Genomic DNA, 17,534 nt, shown 5'->3' with positions numbered 1-17,534 from the left:
GACAAGGGAGCTTGTGGTCAATTAGTGCACCAGAAGTTCTAGGCTGAAGCAATTCTAGATGTACGTGACCAGATAGTACTTAGGAATCTCACCAGTGACATCAACATGAAAATATTGTGGCAGCTTAGTAAATACCGCACTGCACTAATTGTGTGAAAGGCTGAGAGGGCTCCTTCCTAAAGGGAACAACCATAGAACCTTTAGCATCAAGAAATCTTAATGGATACAAAGTAACGGAATGGCTGATTTTTGTATTTTTAAACCAACCTAATGTTCTGTTTGTTTACTACTAAACATTTCTGAGTGGAATAATTCTTATTTGGCAGTCAGTATTTCCCCATCATAGCAGCAAGAATTTTCAGTATGTTTTGGGCACAAAACACATTCTATTTTAGACACCAAAGAATCATTTTTCAATGTTTGCTTCAGAGTTTGTGAGGTAATTTCAACAGATCTCAAAAATGTTTACTTAATAGTTCCCATCTCTATTCCTGCAGTACTTTTTACGCATCTCTATTTTGGCATCACTTAGCCATAATCATAGTACCTAATTTGTTTCTCTTTTACTAAACTAGAGCTCAGAGAGGACAGAGGCTTTCTTACTTGACTTTGAATCTCAGGTCCATTGTAGTGGCGCTCAGTATTGAAGAATCAACAAAATGCTTGAGAGTGTTGTCTGAAAATCAAGTAACTTCTTAGTATAATTATGCTCTTTTTGTAGCACGTTTTTCATTTTCTCCAAACCATGTCTACACAAGTCTGCTGTGTCAAGGAAAGATTCATAGCATTAGGTAATGAGGTTATGAGATTATTGTAAGAATCTTTGGGAAGCTGCATACTTTTATCTTAATTAGGAGAAAGTCATACAGAGAGTAAGCATACAGTATAAAAAGGAGGCCAGAAGCATTCAGTCATTGCTGTTAGGTATTAGCTATCACCAGAGTGTCTCGTGACTCCCTCCGCTTGCCTCCGTATTTGAGACCTACTTGACTTTTTTTTTTTTTTCTTGATTCTGGATTGTTGGTATTGCCTCTCTGATCCTTTCATTTCTTCCTGATCCTTCCTGCCCTGTCTAGATTCACATCTGCCAGACCTTTTCCTACCTAACTGATCCCTGACTTGGCCCACCCAATTACTGCTGATGGCTTCCAGTGATACCTGATTTGACCTGACTGGTTATGACCTATCATTTGTCAAAACCTTTGTGTGTTACTAATATCTGCAATATATTTATTCAGCAACTATTCTTTCATTAGAAATAACATGGAAATTTAGGTCAAAACTTTTTATGGGTTTAGTTCCTAAAAAATATACATCCCTACTACAGCTTATCAAATTTACCAGAAGGCCTTGGATTTAGCTATTAGGGCTTATAGTGAATGTGGAGTCTAGGACATAGATGCTCCTGCTAAGACTTCTGTAAGAGATACTGTGGAAGCTTTTCTTTCTTGTTTCCTTGCTTGTATCTATGATGTGTACAAACTGTAGGGAGGAATGTGAAGGTATTAAACATTGTTCTTACCTAACTGCAAGGATATGAATATAATAAAAACATAAACATGAGATAGAGGTCAGTTGTGGTCTTAGAATTGCTTTTTATGTGCTTCAGATTCTCCTTCTCTCTCTGCCCCTCTCCCACTCATGCTCTGTCTCTCCAAAGTAAATAAACATTAAAAAAAAAAAAGAATTGCTTTTTATGGTCTAGTACTATTATTAAAAATTATAATTCTGCCTTCTAGATTACTAACCTTGTATAAGTCAAAAGACTATATAATGTGAATGTTGTTATACACATATACCCTTATTTTATTTTTTACTTTATTTTTTTACCTTTCATTTTTTTATTATTATTTTTTAAATATGAAATTTATTGTCTAATTGGTTTCCATACAACACCCAGTGCTCATCCCAACAGATGCCCTCCTCAATACCCATCACCCACCCTCCCCTCCCTCCCACCCCCCCATCAACCCTCAGTTTGTTCTCAGTTTTTAAGAGTCTCTTATGTTTTGCCTCCCTCCCTCTCTAACCTTTTTTTTTTTTCCTACTCCTCCCCCATGGTCTTCTGTTAAGTTTCTCAGGATCCACATAAGAGTGAAAACACATGGTATCTGTCTTTCTCTGTATGACTTATTTCACTTAGCATAACACTCTCCAGTTCCATCCACGTTGCTACAAAAGGCCATATTTCATTCTTTCTCATTGCCACGTAGTATTCCATTGTGTATATAAACCACAATTTCTTTATCCATTCATCAGTTGTTGGACATTTAGGCTCTTTACATAATTTGGCTATTGTTGAAAGTGCTGCTGTAAACATTGGGGTACAAGTGCCCCTATGCATCAGTACTCCTGTATCCTTTGGGTAAATTCCTGGCAGTGCTATTGCTGGGTCATAGGGTAGATCTATTTTAAATTTTTTGAGGAACCTCCACATTCACATATATCCTTATTTTAAAAACTTTATGGAAAATTTCAAAGCTTCATTTTTCCTATTTTTGGAAATCTTTCTTTTTATACATTCAGATTTGTCTGGTATTTTATTCTTTGAGCCTGAAGGTTTTTTTTGTTTTTTTTTGTTTTTTTTTTTTAACAGAAGGCTCAATGCCAAATGTGAGGCCTGAACTCACAACCTTGAGGTCAAGAGTCTCATGCTCTACTGACTGAGCCAGCCACAGCCTGAACAGTTTTTGTAGTTCAGGTTTACTGCTAATAAATTCTTAGAGTTTGTTTGAAAAAGTCTATTTTTGAGAACCATTTTTCTCAGAAATATATATATGATTTTCTTTTTTTTTTTTAGAGAGCGAGTATGAATGGGGGAGAGGAGCAGTGGGAGAGAGAGAGAGAGAGAGAGAGGGAATCCTAAGTGGGGCTCAATCCCACGATTCTGGGACCATGACTGGAGCTGAAATCAAGAGTCAGACCCACGGAGCCACCCAGGGTCCCCTAATAAGTGTTGACTTTTTAAAAAATTGTTTCAATAATTTAAAGATGTCATTGCATGCTTTTTGTTTTGTTTTGCATAGTTTCTGACAAGAAGGTTGCTTAATCTTTGTTTCTCTGTATGTAGTGTGCCCACCTCCTGCTGCCATCAAGATGATCTCTTTATTTTTGGTTTTCAACAGTTTGAATATGATATGTATAGCGTGTGTATGTGTGTGTATGCACACATGCGTATGTATATTGGATTTATCCTGTTTGGGATTCTCTGAACCTCTTGGATCTGTGCTTTGATTTTTTTTTTGTTATAAATTTAGTAAATATAGCTGTGCTTTCTTATAAATTTCTTTTGTTATAATTTTTGTAGGATTCTCAGTCATTATTTCTTCTAACATTTTCTCTGCCCCATTCAATCTTCTCCTTCTGGGGTTCCAATTACACATATGTTAGACCATTTGATATTGCCCTGTAGTTCTTGGATGCTCTTTTGTGGGCTTTTGATTTTTCGCTCTTTTTTTCTTTGTGTTTCATTTTCAGTAATTTCTATTGACCTATCCTTGAGTTTATTGATTCTTTCCTGGGCTGTGTTTAGTCTATTGATGAGCCTGACAAAAGCATTCTTCATCTTGTTACCATGTTTTTTTTTTTTTTATTTTTAGCATTTCCTTAAGTCTTACAGTTTCCATCTCTCTGCTTGAGTTTGAGGTCTCAGGTTTCAGATATAGATTTTCCACTTATTTTCTCTGAACCTTGGTTTTCTCTTTTACAAAGTAGAAAAATCAGGAACATATAATAATGACTAACAGACTTGTTTTGAGGATCAAATAGGATCCCTTGGGCTAGTCCCTACCTCTCCCTTCCCTCAGTCTCAATCATTGTCATTTCAGGTTTGCACAGTATGATTACGATGACCCTATTTAGTTCCTAAATTGTAAGATTGTGTGAAGGGGAAGGGACCTAACATTTACTGACAGCCTGTATTAATCTCATATAGAAGTTGAGAAGGGGATAAAAATCACATTTAAAATGTGCTTTTGTAAAACATTTTACTTCTGCCAGGTCTATGTGGATTTTAATTGGAAGAAACAGACAGCATTAAATCCAGTTGCCACTTGGTTAAATCTGTTAAAGAATCATTAAAATTTTTCAACTGTTGGGCTTCTTGACTCGCTTGAGAAATGTCATGGCTCATAAAACATCTTACTCTCTTTCTCGGTGCCTATAGGATTTTAAATAATTGGGTTGGCTCCCCAGTTTTGCGTTGTGAGGAAAAACTAGTGGAGTTTTGTTCCTTACTGACTGGTGCAAATGAACGATATTCTCATTGGATTTGGCTTTGTGGTCACAGAGTTGGATTCAGAGTCTGGTTGCACAACTATAAAATCTTGGGCTGATTATTTAACTTTTGAGTTTGGGTTGTTTTTTGTTGTTGTTGCTGTTTTTTAATCTGTGAAATAAGGATGGTAACCTGCGTCAGAGAGCTGTTTTGAAGACATAATGTATGTAAAGAAGACATAAAGTATGTAAAGCTTTGGGTATAGTACCTAGTTAATAGTGATCAGTGACTGATAACATTAAGAATAGTAGCTAAAATGCAAACATGCCACCATTAAGTCAAGTTGTAGTAAATAGAAGGGGAAAGGCAACTTTAATATTCTTTTTATTTCTTTTATTTGGAAAGGTCCATCTGGTAAAAGGATATCTTAATAGGGAGAGGGTTAACTAAAAAGTGTGGATGAATAAGAATAACTAAGAATTAGTGCTTACTGTGTGATAGATACTCACATTTAGTCCTCAGAATACCCCCAAGCCATCGTTCCTCTGAGACGCCTTTTCTTTATCTGAGTAAGAGTGACCACCCTCTCCTTGATGTTCTTCTGTTCTAGTTTGTACCTTGTCACTATTTTTTACATGTAACTCCCCCCTCTCTCCGCTTCTCCTCCCCAGTGAAAGGTTTTTTACGTATTTGGTCGCAAGTGGCCCACAGTAAGTAGAATTAAATTGTTGGGATGTCGAATCTCTGTGTGTTTCTGGTCAAGAGTGAAATCCCACTTTCTTTATATTGTAGGTGAAAATTTAAGCATTAAAAACTGAATGTTGGTCTAAGGTAACATTGCTAAGAAAATAGTTGTGGATAAAGAAACTGCTCAATCAATCCGAGGCTCCTCCCTGCCCCCCCCCCTTATAGACTGTTTTGTTTTGTTTTGTTTTTTAGACTGTTTAAGATAAACAAATATAGCATCTTAAAGTAGCTCTTGCTCTGGAAATTACCTTAGGGTAAATATGAATTTCAAAGAAGTATCCAAATTCTGTGTTTGTAAGTCATTTTACTCTAATGGGAATTATTCAAGATTGAAATTATTTAATACAAAGAAACATTCTTTATTCGTACTGTGAGTAGCTGTGTTCCAAACATAGACCACAATACTGGCATTCTTGCTTGAAAAGTACAAGGAATAATGTCAAATTATTTTTGCAGCTTTTCTTTTCTTTTTTTTTTTTGTCATAAAAATTTTCACAAAATTGTCCTGCTGATCATAGATTTTTACAGTTGGAAGGAACCTAAGAGATGCAGTCTAACTCCTTCCTGCCACCCAGAGAGGTGAAGCAATTTTTCCAAAGTCACGTAGCTAACTAATGACAGAACCAGCGAGAGAACAGAGTCCTTGATCCATTTTCCAGTGTTACATTCCTTTGGGAAAAACTGCCTACTCACTCTTGGTTTTTAATTCTAGTTAGTCTTAGGGTAAGGTTTTCCCCTGTGAGTCATTACTGCTCTTTTGTTTTCTTGTGTGGGTGTCTGGGACCAAGCTATTAAGGGGGGGTGGAGTTTTTTGTTGTTGTTGTTGAACAATTGAACAGTGTAAGGCACTAAACAAGGAAAAGGCATCTGTCTGGTTAGCATGTGAGGGGTAGGGAAGAAGGGTTGTAGCTCAGACTCTCTGCTTTCAACATTGATAAGCAGGTATTTTAAAGTTGAGTTTCCTAACTTGGGGTCTGAATTCCCTAAAGTTTTATGAAAACTATGCAAATAGATACATACCTCCCAAGAAAAGAATGTGTAGCTTTCATCAAGTTATTAAAGGGTACATAGCTAAAAACTGTTGCTTTCTTTTTTAAAGGGAGGAAAAGCCAATAAGCAAACCTGAGAACCAGTTCCCGACTCTTGTACTCTAAATACTAACTATACTAGAGGCCTCCTTATTATCTCCAGCCGCCTTCTGTTGGTATGCCCTTTCCTGAAGATAAGCCTTCCCAGATGGCTTCCTGGATCTTGTCATCGAAGCCATTGGAGGCCCCAACCTTCTCGCAAGAACTTTTCCCATAGGTTTCCCAAGGCTGCCTTCTCTCCCTTCTCTGCCTATTGTTTCCAGCATAGGGTGGGAGACCCTGGGTTTTTTGTTCATTAGAAAACTTAGGGGTGTTTTTTCTATTACATTCTGGTTAAAAGGAATTTGTAAGCTGACTTGAGAGCCTGAGAGTATTTGCTATAAGAAAAAAAAATGCAATCAGGATTCCATTCAATACTTCGCACATTTACTTTTAGAATGCTTCTGGTTCTTCAGTTAGGGAATCTCTGTTTGATCGAGAAACTCTTTCTACTTTCTAGAAACAGACTGAAAATCCGTGGATGGTGGCTTAGGAGTTACCCAGATCTGTCTATAAAAATGTTTTAATTTAGTTTTTCTCTCCTGAATTTTATTAGATCTAAAAGAAATTACCCTTGAATAGGAATTCACTTTAATGGGCTTTCTTCCTAGAAAAGAACATAATATGTAAAGCACATTCTAGATTAAAAAAATTTTTTTTAATGTTTATTTCTGAGAGAGACAGACAGACAGTGCAAGCTGGGGAATGGCAGAGAGAGAAGGAGACCCAGAATCCGAAGCAGGCTCCAGGCTCTGAGCCGTTAGCACAGAGCCCAACGTGGGGCTCGAACTCACGAACTGTGAGATCATGACCCGCGCCGAAGTCAGACGCTTAACTGAGCCACCCAGGCGCCCCTCTAAATTTTTAAGTTTAGCATCTGGACACACAAAGAGAAAGCGACCACTAAGATTAAAGTTGGAAGAATTTGTTTGTTCATTTATTCGTTAAAAAAGGCCGTATTGGGGGCGCCTGGGTGGCGCAGTCGGTTAAGCGTCCGACTTCAGCCAGGTCCTGATCTCGCGGTCCGTGAGTTTGAGCCCCGCGTCAGGCTCTGGGCTGATGGCTCGGAGCCTGGAGCCTGTTTCCGATTCTGTGTCTCCCTCTCTCTCTGCCCCTCCCCCGTTCATGCTCTGTCTCTCTCTGTCCCAAAAATAAATAAACGTTGAAAAAAAAAAAAAAAGGCCGTATTGAATACATGTCTTGAACCCTCAGGTGTCATGTTAGATGCTGGGAAATGAGAAGAGGTCTTTTCCCTTGTGAAGCTCATGTTCTTCTGGGGATACAGTTAACAATTCCAACCCAGAATGCTAACTACTCTAATAGAGGTACAAGAAAAGCATTGGAGTCAGTACTCTGCCTAACCAGGAAGAAAGGTGGGGTGTTAGGGAAAACTTCCCAGAAAGGTGACCTGTACTTGAGTTGTATCTTAGTAGGTTCAGTAGAAACTTGTCAGGCAAGAAGGAGTCTAGGTATAAGTGGTATTTTTGTGCCTTCCTCATTTTAACTACGTTTAACATTCGCCACTCTCTTATTTTGTATTTTCAATTAGAGCTCTAAACGAGAATGGAAGCCACTGGAGGACCGTAGCTGTACAGACATACCTTGGCTGCTGCTTTTTATTCTCTTCTGCATTGGAATGGTAAGGACACTCTCCTAGATGATCAGAACCTGGTGAACTCATGATCCAAGGGGATGATGGGGAATTGGTTTAAAGGGGGAGCTTGTTATTTATTTATTTATGTATTTATTTATTTATTTATTTATATTTAACCCCTCCTGAATTGCTTATAACAGGAGGTCCTAGGATATCATTGGAGCTGGTTATTTTTGTCCCATACAATTCATTGGTATTTGATACCCCTTGTGTTTTTTTTTTTTTCTTTTTTTAAGCTTACATGAGATAACATTAAGGGGATTGGAACTTTGTCTCTTTTACTAGATCATTTAAGGAAGCCAGATCGTTCCACATAAATTTCTGTGAATTGTGATCTTAATGGCATGTTGACCAGAGCACTGGGCATGGAGTCTGGAGTATTTATCCAACCGAATCACACAAACCTGATGGCTATTTTTGTACCAGTTTTCCTTTCAGGGACTTGGTGTGTTCCTTTGTATAACATTAGAAGTTGTGCCAGGGGGTATCGACGGTGTTTCCAATTCTGACATCTTTTAGTTCTTCCTGAAGAGGTGAAGCTGCTTGCTCACTGTTTCTGCCCATACTAGGCCCCTGCTGCCTGCTGTGTGTGCTGTACTGAGTGGCGTCTCTCAGTTGGAGGTCGGGGGACTTGGTGATTTTCCATTGGGTATAGACGATGGAGGAGCAGAGTCCCTCGTGCAGTGTCGGGGGTGTGCTGATTCAGACTGCATACCCATCCGGCCCTGCAGGGGTTTCTGACACAGCCTTCAGGGACTTGAGGAGTCCCTGCCAGTGTGCTGGGCTGGAAAAGAAGGTTGGAAACAGCGGTTTTAAAGCTAGCTGATGTGTAGAGCTACGGTTAGATTGGACTTGGAAATCCTCATCTGGCTCATCACCCTCATTCTACAGAGTGAGAAGCTCAAACCCAGAGATGGCAATGACCATCCCAAGGCACATTGTTAGTTATTAGCAGGGCTGAGAACAGAATCCCAGTCTCATAATTTCCAGGGCAGTGCTCTTTTCTTCCACCTTGTTTCCTCTTCCTCAAGGGGACTGTGCAGATGGTATCGCTTTCTTCTTCGTGGTCCTTACAAACCAAAACACAAATACACTACCTCTGGCAGCCTTTTTTCACAAATACGTGAGCGTTTTTAACCTCCATTTCCCCATATCTTTTATAGAGCTTCTTTAGGAAAATCTTATTCTGTGTCCTCTGCAACGGTACACCCTGCAAATGCCACTTGAAAATCACAGAACTACCCTAAGCCTAATAGGCATAATTAGCAGGTGCCAGTTCTGAACCTGAAGAAAGGATAAGAAAGCAGTAGACTTTTTAAAGAGATATAATAAATTGAGTAAAATAAGGAGTGTTAGTTTTATTTTATTTTTCAATGTTTATTCATTTTTGGGACAGAGAGAGACAGAGCATGAACGGGGGAGGGGCAGAGAGAGAGGGAGACACAGAATCGGAAACAGGCTCCAGGCTCCGAGCCATCAGCCCAGAGCCTGACGCGGGGCTCGAACTCATGGACCGCGAGATCGTGACCTGGCTGAAGTCGGACGCTTAACCGACTGCGCCACCCAGGCGCCCCGGAGTGTTAGTTTTAAAGATAATAGCTTAGTTTCAAGAAACCTGAGATACTTAGAAAACATCAAAATACCCATTTCCTCACTTAGGACTTCTAAGATGTTGTTCAAGAGTCTACTTAGTTTAATGGAGTGGCACCTGAAATGCAGTGTGCATGCAGAGTGTGGGAAAAATTTTTTTGTTAACAGAATTAGTCCACCACCTCTCCCCATACCCTGAATCATCCCTGAGACAAACAGCAGCTGACCTTTCGAAATTAGATTTATAAACACATGTACCTGCCACTCCAGGTGCTTTTGATTTTCTACTCTAAAATAGCTTGGTAAAGCATCATGAATGTTGATAGGCTGACTGGGGAGTGACCTGAGAGTAAGGAGTATTTGTTTACTGACATGTTTTAATGCAATGGTAATTAATGTTGATGTCAGTGCAGTGGTAATTAAGACCACTGTGGGTTCTTTTTATTTTTCTTTTATTAAAAAAAAATTTTTTTAATGTTTATTTTTTCAGAAAAAGACAGTGTGAGCTGGGGAGGGGCAGACAGAGAGGGAGACACAGAATCCAAAGCAGGCTTCAGGCTCTGAGCGGTCAGCACAGAGCCTGATGCGGGGCTTGAATTCATATCACAAACCACGGGATCATGACCTGAGCAGAAGTCGGACGCCTAACCGCCTGAGCCACCCAGGCGCCCCCCCCCCCCCCCGCAACCCACTCTGTGTACTTTTAAATGAAGGCATAGTGTTATGTGTCTTGGAAGGAGTTTTTTAATGGATTACCTCCATGGAGTTGAGCTAACCTCAAATTTTGCCATGTGGAAACTGGAGAAATTTTCAAGTTCTGTTGCCCACCATACTGGCACAACACAATAGTAGACCAATGTTTCTTTGTCTTCCGTGTATTCGTTTTGTATGGTTTTGAAAAGGTTTGTTTTTTTCTTTTAGGATTTCATCCTATAGTACTTCTCAGAGAAACATTCATCAAACATTTATTGATTTATTGAGCATTGCCCTATGCTTGATGCTTTTGTATGTATTTATCTTGTTAAATTTTCCCAGTTATCTTACGAAATAGGTTTTATCCCTAGCTTATGAACAAGGTGTAACAAGGTGAAATATTTGCTTGTCTAAGAATATAATAATGGCAATACACGGCAAAGATAGAATAGGAACCAGAAGTTTCTGCCTATATTCTTTTGATCTAGTGGCCTTTCTGTCAACTTGTGACCTTATTTTCAAGTCATATCTTTATTCACTGTCCCTTACTTGTAGTTCTTTGCTCATTCCTTGATGTCTGTGCTTTGAAATATGTCAAGATCTTATCTTATTTCATTCATCTTCACCATTAAATCTTATTTACACATGTTCACCTCTTCATAAATATTTGTACTTCTCTTTTATTTCCTCTCTTACATTCAAGATTTTTCCATACTTACTTGCCTTGTCTAGAACTTAGGGTATTTTTCTTTTCTTTAATTTTATTTTAGGTGGGGGGTGTGGGGGGAGTGCACATGAAAGTGTGGGAGAGAGGCCGAGGTGGGGAGAGAGAGAGAGAGAGAGAGAGAGAATGAGAATCTTAAGCAGGTTCCATGCCCAGCATGTAGCCTGATACAGGGCTCAATCCCATGACCGTGGATCACGACCTGAGCTGAAATCAAGAGTCAGATGCTTAACAAACTGAGCCACCCAGGTGCCCCAAGAACTTAGGTTATTTTCCAAAGCAAATTTCTACCAGCCTTCTTGAGAGCTATCATCTTCCCCATTTGAACTTTCATCAGTGTTTTGAAATTATTGGACATACATTTAACTCTGTTCTAAAAAATTGCACGTAGCATTGTGCTTCTAAATTTCTATTTTCCCTTAAGGTAGTAATCAAGTGGTTCTCATATTAGACAATAAAAAAAATACTTGTTCCTGGGTCCCACCTCTGATTGTGATTTAATCTCTGTGTTCGATGTTCAGCCAGGATTGAGAGACCACTGTTTTAGGCACCAATAAACTGCTGAAGAGTTTTGAGCAAGAAATGATGATGTGACCAGGTTTAGGAAGATAGCCCTAGTAGCCAATGTTAAAGATGATCTGTAAAGCCATTGTAAAGGGGAACCACTTTGAAGGCTGATGGAATAGTTCAGATAACATGTGGAAAACTGGAAATAAGGTAGTAGTAATAAAGGAGAGGAAGAGAGAGCATCAATGTTGCAGGCAAGACAGAGGCAGAGTAAGGATGACTAAGAGGTTCTTGTGTTAGGGGTTCAGGTTAGAACTTTTCAGCTCAAATCTGACTCCAGCTTGTAAGTTCCAAACCACAGTTTCTGTACACATGAAGGAACAAAAATAAGATGGATAAACAAATATTACTTTATTATTTTTTTAAATTTTTTAATGTTTTTATTTATTTTTGAGAGAGAGACACAGAGTGTGAGCAGGGGAGGGGCAGAAAGAAAGGGAGACACAGAATCCGAAGCAGACTCCAGGCTCTGAGCTGTCAGCACAGAGCCCAATGCAGGGCTCAAACCCACAAACCATGAGATTATGACCTGAGCTGAAGTCAGATGCTCAACCAACTGAGCCACCCGGGCACCCCAATACTAATTTATTAGTCACCAGACAGTCACCTGATTATATCCAATAAAGAAATCCTTGGTGAAAATGACTTGTAGAATGAAGCTTGTGCCATGTGGGCTGAAGGTCCTTCCCATCTTGGATAGTGCAAGTTCATTCTCTCTCAGGGAGAGAGAGGTATGTATGAGAAGAGGGAAGAGATCCATTGGGACCCTATCTGCCCAGATCAGCTTACCGCAGAAATCAGGAAAGAGAGGCGACTGGATGGCCCTAGTAGGAGTGCTTACCATGGACAGTGGAAGGTAGAGAGACCTTACAATTTAGCCCTCTTACTTATTGCTTCTTACTGTGGACGAGGGGCTGTTCTGTATGTGACACAGAAACATTGAAATTTCACAACTACATTCTCATTTTACAGATAGAGAGCAGAGGCACAGAGATAAGTTCAATAACTTATCTAGATAACCCAGTGGCAGCACTGAACCCGGAAGAGAAGAGGTAGAAAAGGTGAGGCCTCAAGAGATAGTCCCTCCTTTGTTGCCTGGAATTGGGAACAACAGATAGTTATTTAGAACATGGATGCGGTAACCTTGCCGGCCAGTAAAATGTTGTCTCATCAGTATTTCAGATTCTGAGCAAACAGTTTAGCATTCTTACTTCCTCTGGCACAGTTAGGAAGCAATAGTGATGGCCAGAAGTGTGGAGGGGGGTGACTGAGCAGTCCCCTCACTCCGTATCTTACATGTGCAGTCCAATAAAGAATGAAACGACAAATGCAGACAGGGTATGTGCAGGAGAGGTGAGTGGTTTGGGGAAGTGTGGAATGAGAAGATGAATTCGACAGAAGTGGGGCATGGGTAAGGATAAGCACTGGGAAATGCAGAGTTGGAGCTTTGGAGAATGGTCTGGACTAGAGCTAGGCGTAGGAGACATCATTGCATACGTTGTCCCTTCAGACTGCTTTCAAGGACCTTTTTTTTAATTTTATAGCATTAGTCTAGTTCCCAGAGCATAGTGTTTCTACCTCATTAGCTATTGTTGAGCATGCAGCACCTAGTGAAAGACTCAGAGACTCACTGCAGTATTTAGTCATCTGTGTGATGGTCTGTGCTTTGCCAGGAAGAGAAAGAAAATTACCTTAAGGTTACCTGATCCAAATATGTACCTACTTAATGTTAAATCCTTTGGTTTTTTTTCCTTTTTTTTATTATGGTAAAATATAAATAACATAAACTTTACCATGTTAACTATTTTTACATTGATTACATGGATTTGGTTTTTAATTTAATTTTTTATTTTTTTATTAATTTTATTATTTTTTTAAATTTACATCCAAATTAGGTAGCGTCTAGTGCAACAATGATTTCAGGAGTAGATTCCTTAATGCTCCTTACCCATTTAGCCCATTACCCCCTCCCATACTCCCTCCAGTAACCCTCTGTTCTCCATATCCATGAGTCTCTTATGTTTTGTCCCCCTCCCTGCCTTCATATTATTTTTGTTTCCCTTCCCTTATGTTCATCTGTTTTGTCTCTCAAAGTCCTCATATAGTGAAGTCATATGATATTTGTCTTTCTCTGACTAATTTCACTTAGCATAATACCTTCCAATTCCATCCATGTAGTTGCAAATGGCAAGATTTCATTATTTTTGATTGCCGAGTAATACTCCATTGTATATATATACACCACATCTTCTTTATCCATTCATCCATTGAGGGACATTTGGGCTCTTTCCATACTTTGGCTATTGTTGATAGTGCTGCTATAAACATTGGAGTGCATGTGTCCCTTTGAAACAGCACAACTGTATCCTTGGATAAATACCTACTAGTGCAATTGCTGGGTCATAGGGTAGTTCTATTTTGAATTTTTTGAGAAACCTCCATACTGTTTTCCAGAGTGGCTGCACCAGCTTGCATTCCCAGGATTTTCTTTCTTTTTTTTTTTTTTTAATTTTTATTTCTTTTTTTATTTTAGAGAGAGAGAGCAAAAGCAGGGGAGGGACAGAGAGAGAGAGAGAGAGAGAGAGAGAGAGAGAGAGAGAGAAAATCAGCGCAGAGCCTGATGCAGGGCTTGAAATCATGACCATGAGATCATGACCTGAGCCGAAATCAGGAGTTGGATGCTTAACTGACTGAGCCACCCATGTACCCCTAAATTGATTTGCTTTTAACCTACTCTTGTTTTTGTATTCTTGGTCACTATGCTGGACCAAATGGGCTTATACTTCTTCCTGCAAGTATACTCTGAAAAATTTTACTTTGTGTCTACTTTCCCTTAGGATCATAAATTTTGAGAAGAGGAAAGCGCTTTAGAGATTAATCTAGTTAAACCCGGGAAACTGAGGCTCAGAATTTAAAGTGACTTACCCAATATCATAGGGAGTATTTGTATCAGAGCTGGGTTCAGTGTCTAGTATTCCCTGTTTGTGTTTTTTCTTTTTTTCATTGCTCAAGCTGCCCATGAAACTGAGCCTATCTGATTTTGCTTCCTCATACCGCATGATTTTCTAACCTTTTGAGAACATTTCAGTTCTTTTTTTTTTTTTTAATGTTTATTTTTTTGAGAGACAGAGAAAGACAGAGCTCAAGCGAGGGAGGGGGAGAGAGGGAGACAAAGAATCTGAAGCAGGCTCCAGGTTCCCAGCTGGAGTCAGCTGATGCAGGGCTCGAACTCACAAACCATGAGATCATGACCTGAGCCAAAGTTGGCTGCTTAACCAGCTGAGCCTCCCAGGTGCCCCCATTTCAGTTATTTTAGGGTAAACTTCATGTATTTTAACCTTTTTGTACCCTGCATAGCATCTTGCATTTGTAAATGCTCAGTAAATACTTTTTGGGTGTATATTTTCTAGACTTCCAAACATTCTTGCTTATTGATTCTTTCTTCTTTCTTAGAGTAATACATCCTATTAATGTGTGAAGAAATCCAGAAATCTGGAAGATTGGCAAAATTAAAAAAAATTTTTTTTAGTTTGTATAAATATTAGTTATTCATCAGGTATTCTTTTTATAAAATGTATTTATTTTGAGAGAGTGTGTGTGCACATGTGAGCAGGGGAGGCACAGAGAGAGGGGGAGAGAGGATCCCAAGCAGGCTCCATGCTGTCAGCACAGAGCCCGACTTGGGGCTCAGTCCCACAAATTGTGAGATCATGACCTGAGCCGAAATTAAGAGTCAGATGCTTAACTGACTGAGCCATCCAGGTGCCCCTGCATCAGGCATTCTTGTCCTGTCTTCTAGGTCCTAATAGCCTTCCTTGTCTCCAGGTTCTCAGAAAAGGAGGAACAGAAGCCAAATGCTGCTTCAAGGTTTGACAAATTAGTGATTAGGAGATTGATTCCAAGCTTTCACTGAGTTTAGGAATAGAGGTAGAGGATTAGGTATAGAACTAAAGGAGGTAGTATTGAAGGGGGAAAAAAGAGCCTGGATATACTTTCATTTCAGAGCTATAAACATAAATCTTTTCCCTCATCTTTGTATTTTGAAACATTTTACTAGATTTGTATTTCATCCCCACCCGCCACATGCCACATGTGTTTTTGTTGACCGTTTTTTTTTCCACACCCAAAACCCAAACTAAGGCTTTCGCCTTGCTCAGTTGCATGTTAAGGCTCCAGGTTTGAAATTCATACATGCTTGTGACATAAAACGTGTCCCCTTTTTTGACTACTAGTGAATGAAGCTAAGCAAATCCTCCTTCTTAAATTGAACTAATGAGTGCAGTTCAGAAATTGTCTGTCTCCCTCTGAGGCAGTAGGTACTTCCTAGTTTGCCAGATCTGGCATGGGGTCCACCACCGCTGTATGCCTTTATCTGATTTGAGTCACCTTCTGTTTGTGATTAGATTTGTCTGCTCCTCTCTCTCTCTCAAAATAGCTGTTCTGAAAGCAATTCAGTAACTCAGTCCTTTTAAGATTTTAGCCATGGTTCTCTTCCTTACTAATAGGCTTACTTTCTCTGCAGTGATTGCTCTCTTCTATAGACATATAAAAGCTTTCCTCATCCCCCTTATCATTTGCTTCATTAATATGATTTCCTTCTCTTGAATGCCTCTTCCTCTCCCCGCTTAGAGCCATTAAATTATTGAGTGCATTCTGTAAAGTTTCTCTCATCCTATTTTAATTTCGTGCACCACATTTTTTTTCTCATCTGAAACTATATTGCTTCCTGCATTTGGATTTCAGAATTTTTTGTTTTTTAAAGGAGATTGTATTTTTAATTATATTTGGCCTAATTCCCCATTGTGGGTACGTGTACCATATGGGAAGTCCCTGGGATAACAGTCATGGTTTCTTCCTATCTTCTTAGCTTACTACTCTCCTTCCTTTCTCCCCTGAAGCTTCTCACCCTCTCTTCTCTTATGCTTTTGGAAACTACTAAGAAGTTTAAATGGCCAGTGTGAAAATATGTCAGTGTCCCCATTTTACCATATATATGTAACATTTATAATTTATACTCTGCCTACATCCCAGAGGGATGTGAGGTGGCTTATGATAAAAAAAAAAAAAAAAGAACCTCACATGTCCCACAGTACTGTTAAAAATAGTCAGAAAGGGAAATCAGAAGCCATTGAAAGGAATCTGTAACACAAAGTACGTATGAAACATAAGAAGAAAATTTCTATAAAAAGTGAAAGAAGAACATAACCTTTTAATTATGCAAGGGCCTTGCTATTTTGACTATAGTGGAAGAAGATTGTAATTGTGGTCTAAATGTTTCTGTGTAGTGACAGAGTTACAGTATTTCTCATTTTCCCCCTAGAAATTTTTGTTCTAAAAGAAGAGAACTGAAGGAGTGTTTGGTTAGTCCCCAATTACCGTTGTCAGCCTCTTTGGTCTGGCTTCGTCATTCAGATTTCCCACTACTAGCCACCATGTCTTGGTCACCAGCTGTGTGCCAGACCAGCGAGGGATTACATGTGCATGATCTCATTTACTCCTCATCACTGGGTTGTGAAATAGAGGATGGGGCTCTGTGTTAGGGATGAGGAGGACATACTCTAAGTAGGTAATTGGATCAGAGTCGCATAGATAGTACGTGGTAGAGTGAGGGTTTAAATCCAGATCTTTCTGGGTTCCCTTTCTGTCACTTGGTGATTCTTCTTGTCAAAGAACTGTGTTGGAAAATTAGCCGTTCAACCTCCTAATGTTTACCTCCACTTCCGGTTTTTGTTCAGTGTAGGATTTCCCAATGATAGGTTCAGGGATCTGCTTAATATGGAATGCTGATTTGAACATGTGTATGTGTGCAGCGGATTAAATTTTTTTATTTTCTTATGTTTTCATATTGGCTTGAAGTCCTGACATGGAACTAATTGTCTTGCATTTTTCTTGGAGGAGTCAGGAGAGAGGGAGTGGGCCACAAGGTGAGGGTGCATAGGTGAGTCCTGACCAGCCTGTGCCTGACCCTAGTGCTAGCAGTTAGCTTTGAGGCAGAAGGGTACTAACATTTTTATTGAAACAGGACACTTACATGCATTATTTCGTGTCATTCTCACAGCAGCCTTTGTGGTAAGTGGTTTTAGCCTCAATTTATAGACGGGAAAACTGAAGCACAGAGCATTAAGCAAGTTTGTTCAATGTCACACAAGTAGAAAATGGAGTTCTCAGTGAAGCTTAATCTGCCCCTGGAGCCCATGGTCTTTTCCTTTACATGTT

General features: G+C 39.4%; 1 protein-coding gene across 3 annotated transcripts in view; it reads left to right on the top strand.

Moving 5' to 3' along the window:
• SLC44A1 (solute carrier family 44 member 1) overlaps nucleotides 1-17,534 on the top strand; it is a 199,223-nt gene that overhangs the window by 47,009 nt on the left and 134,680 nt on the right. For all 3 annotated transcript variants that reach the window (XM_027034754.2, XM_027034753.2, XM_027034755.2), the window contains exon 2: nucleotides 7,640-7,729. In XM_027034754.2, coding sequence (XP_026890555.1) covers nucleotides 7,640-7,729 — 90 coding nt within the window. The remainder of the gene's footprint in view (nucleotides 1-7,639; nucleotides 7,730-17,534) is intronic.

The sequence above is a fragment of the Acinonyx jubatus genome, chromosome D4, assembly GCF_027475565.1.
Source record: "Acinonyx jubatus isolate Ajub_Pintada_27869175 chromosome D4, VMU_Ajub_asm_v1.0, whole genome shotgun sequence".
Classification (NCBI taxonomy): Eukaryota; Metazoa; Chordata; class Mammalia; order Carnivora; family Felidae; genus Acinonyx; species Acinonyx jubatus.
This window is presented reverse-complemented; position numbering and strand designations above follow the sequence as displayed.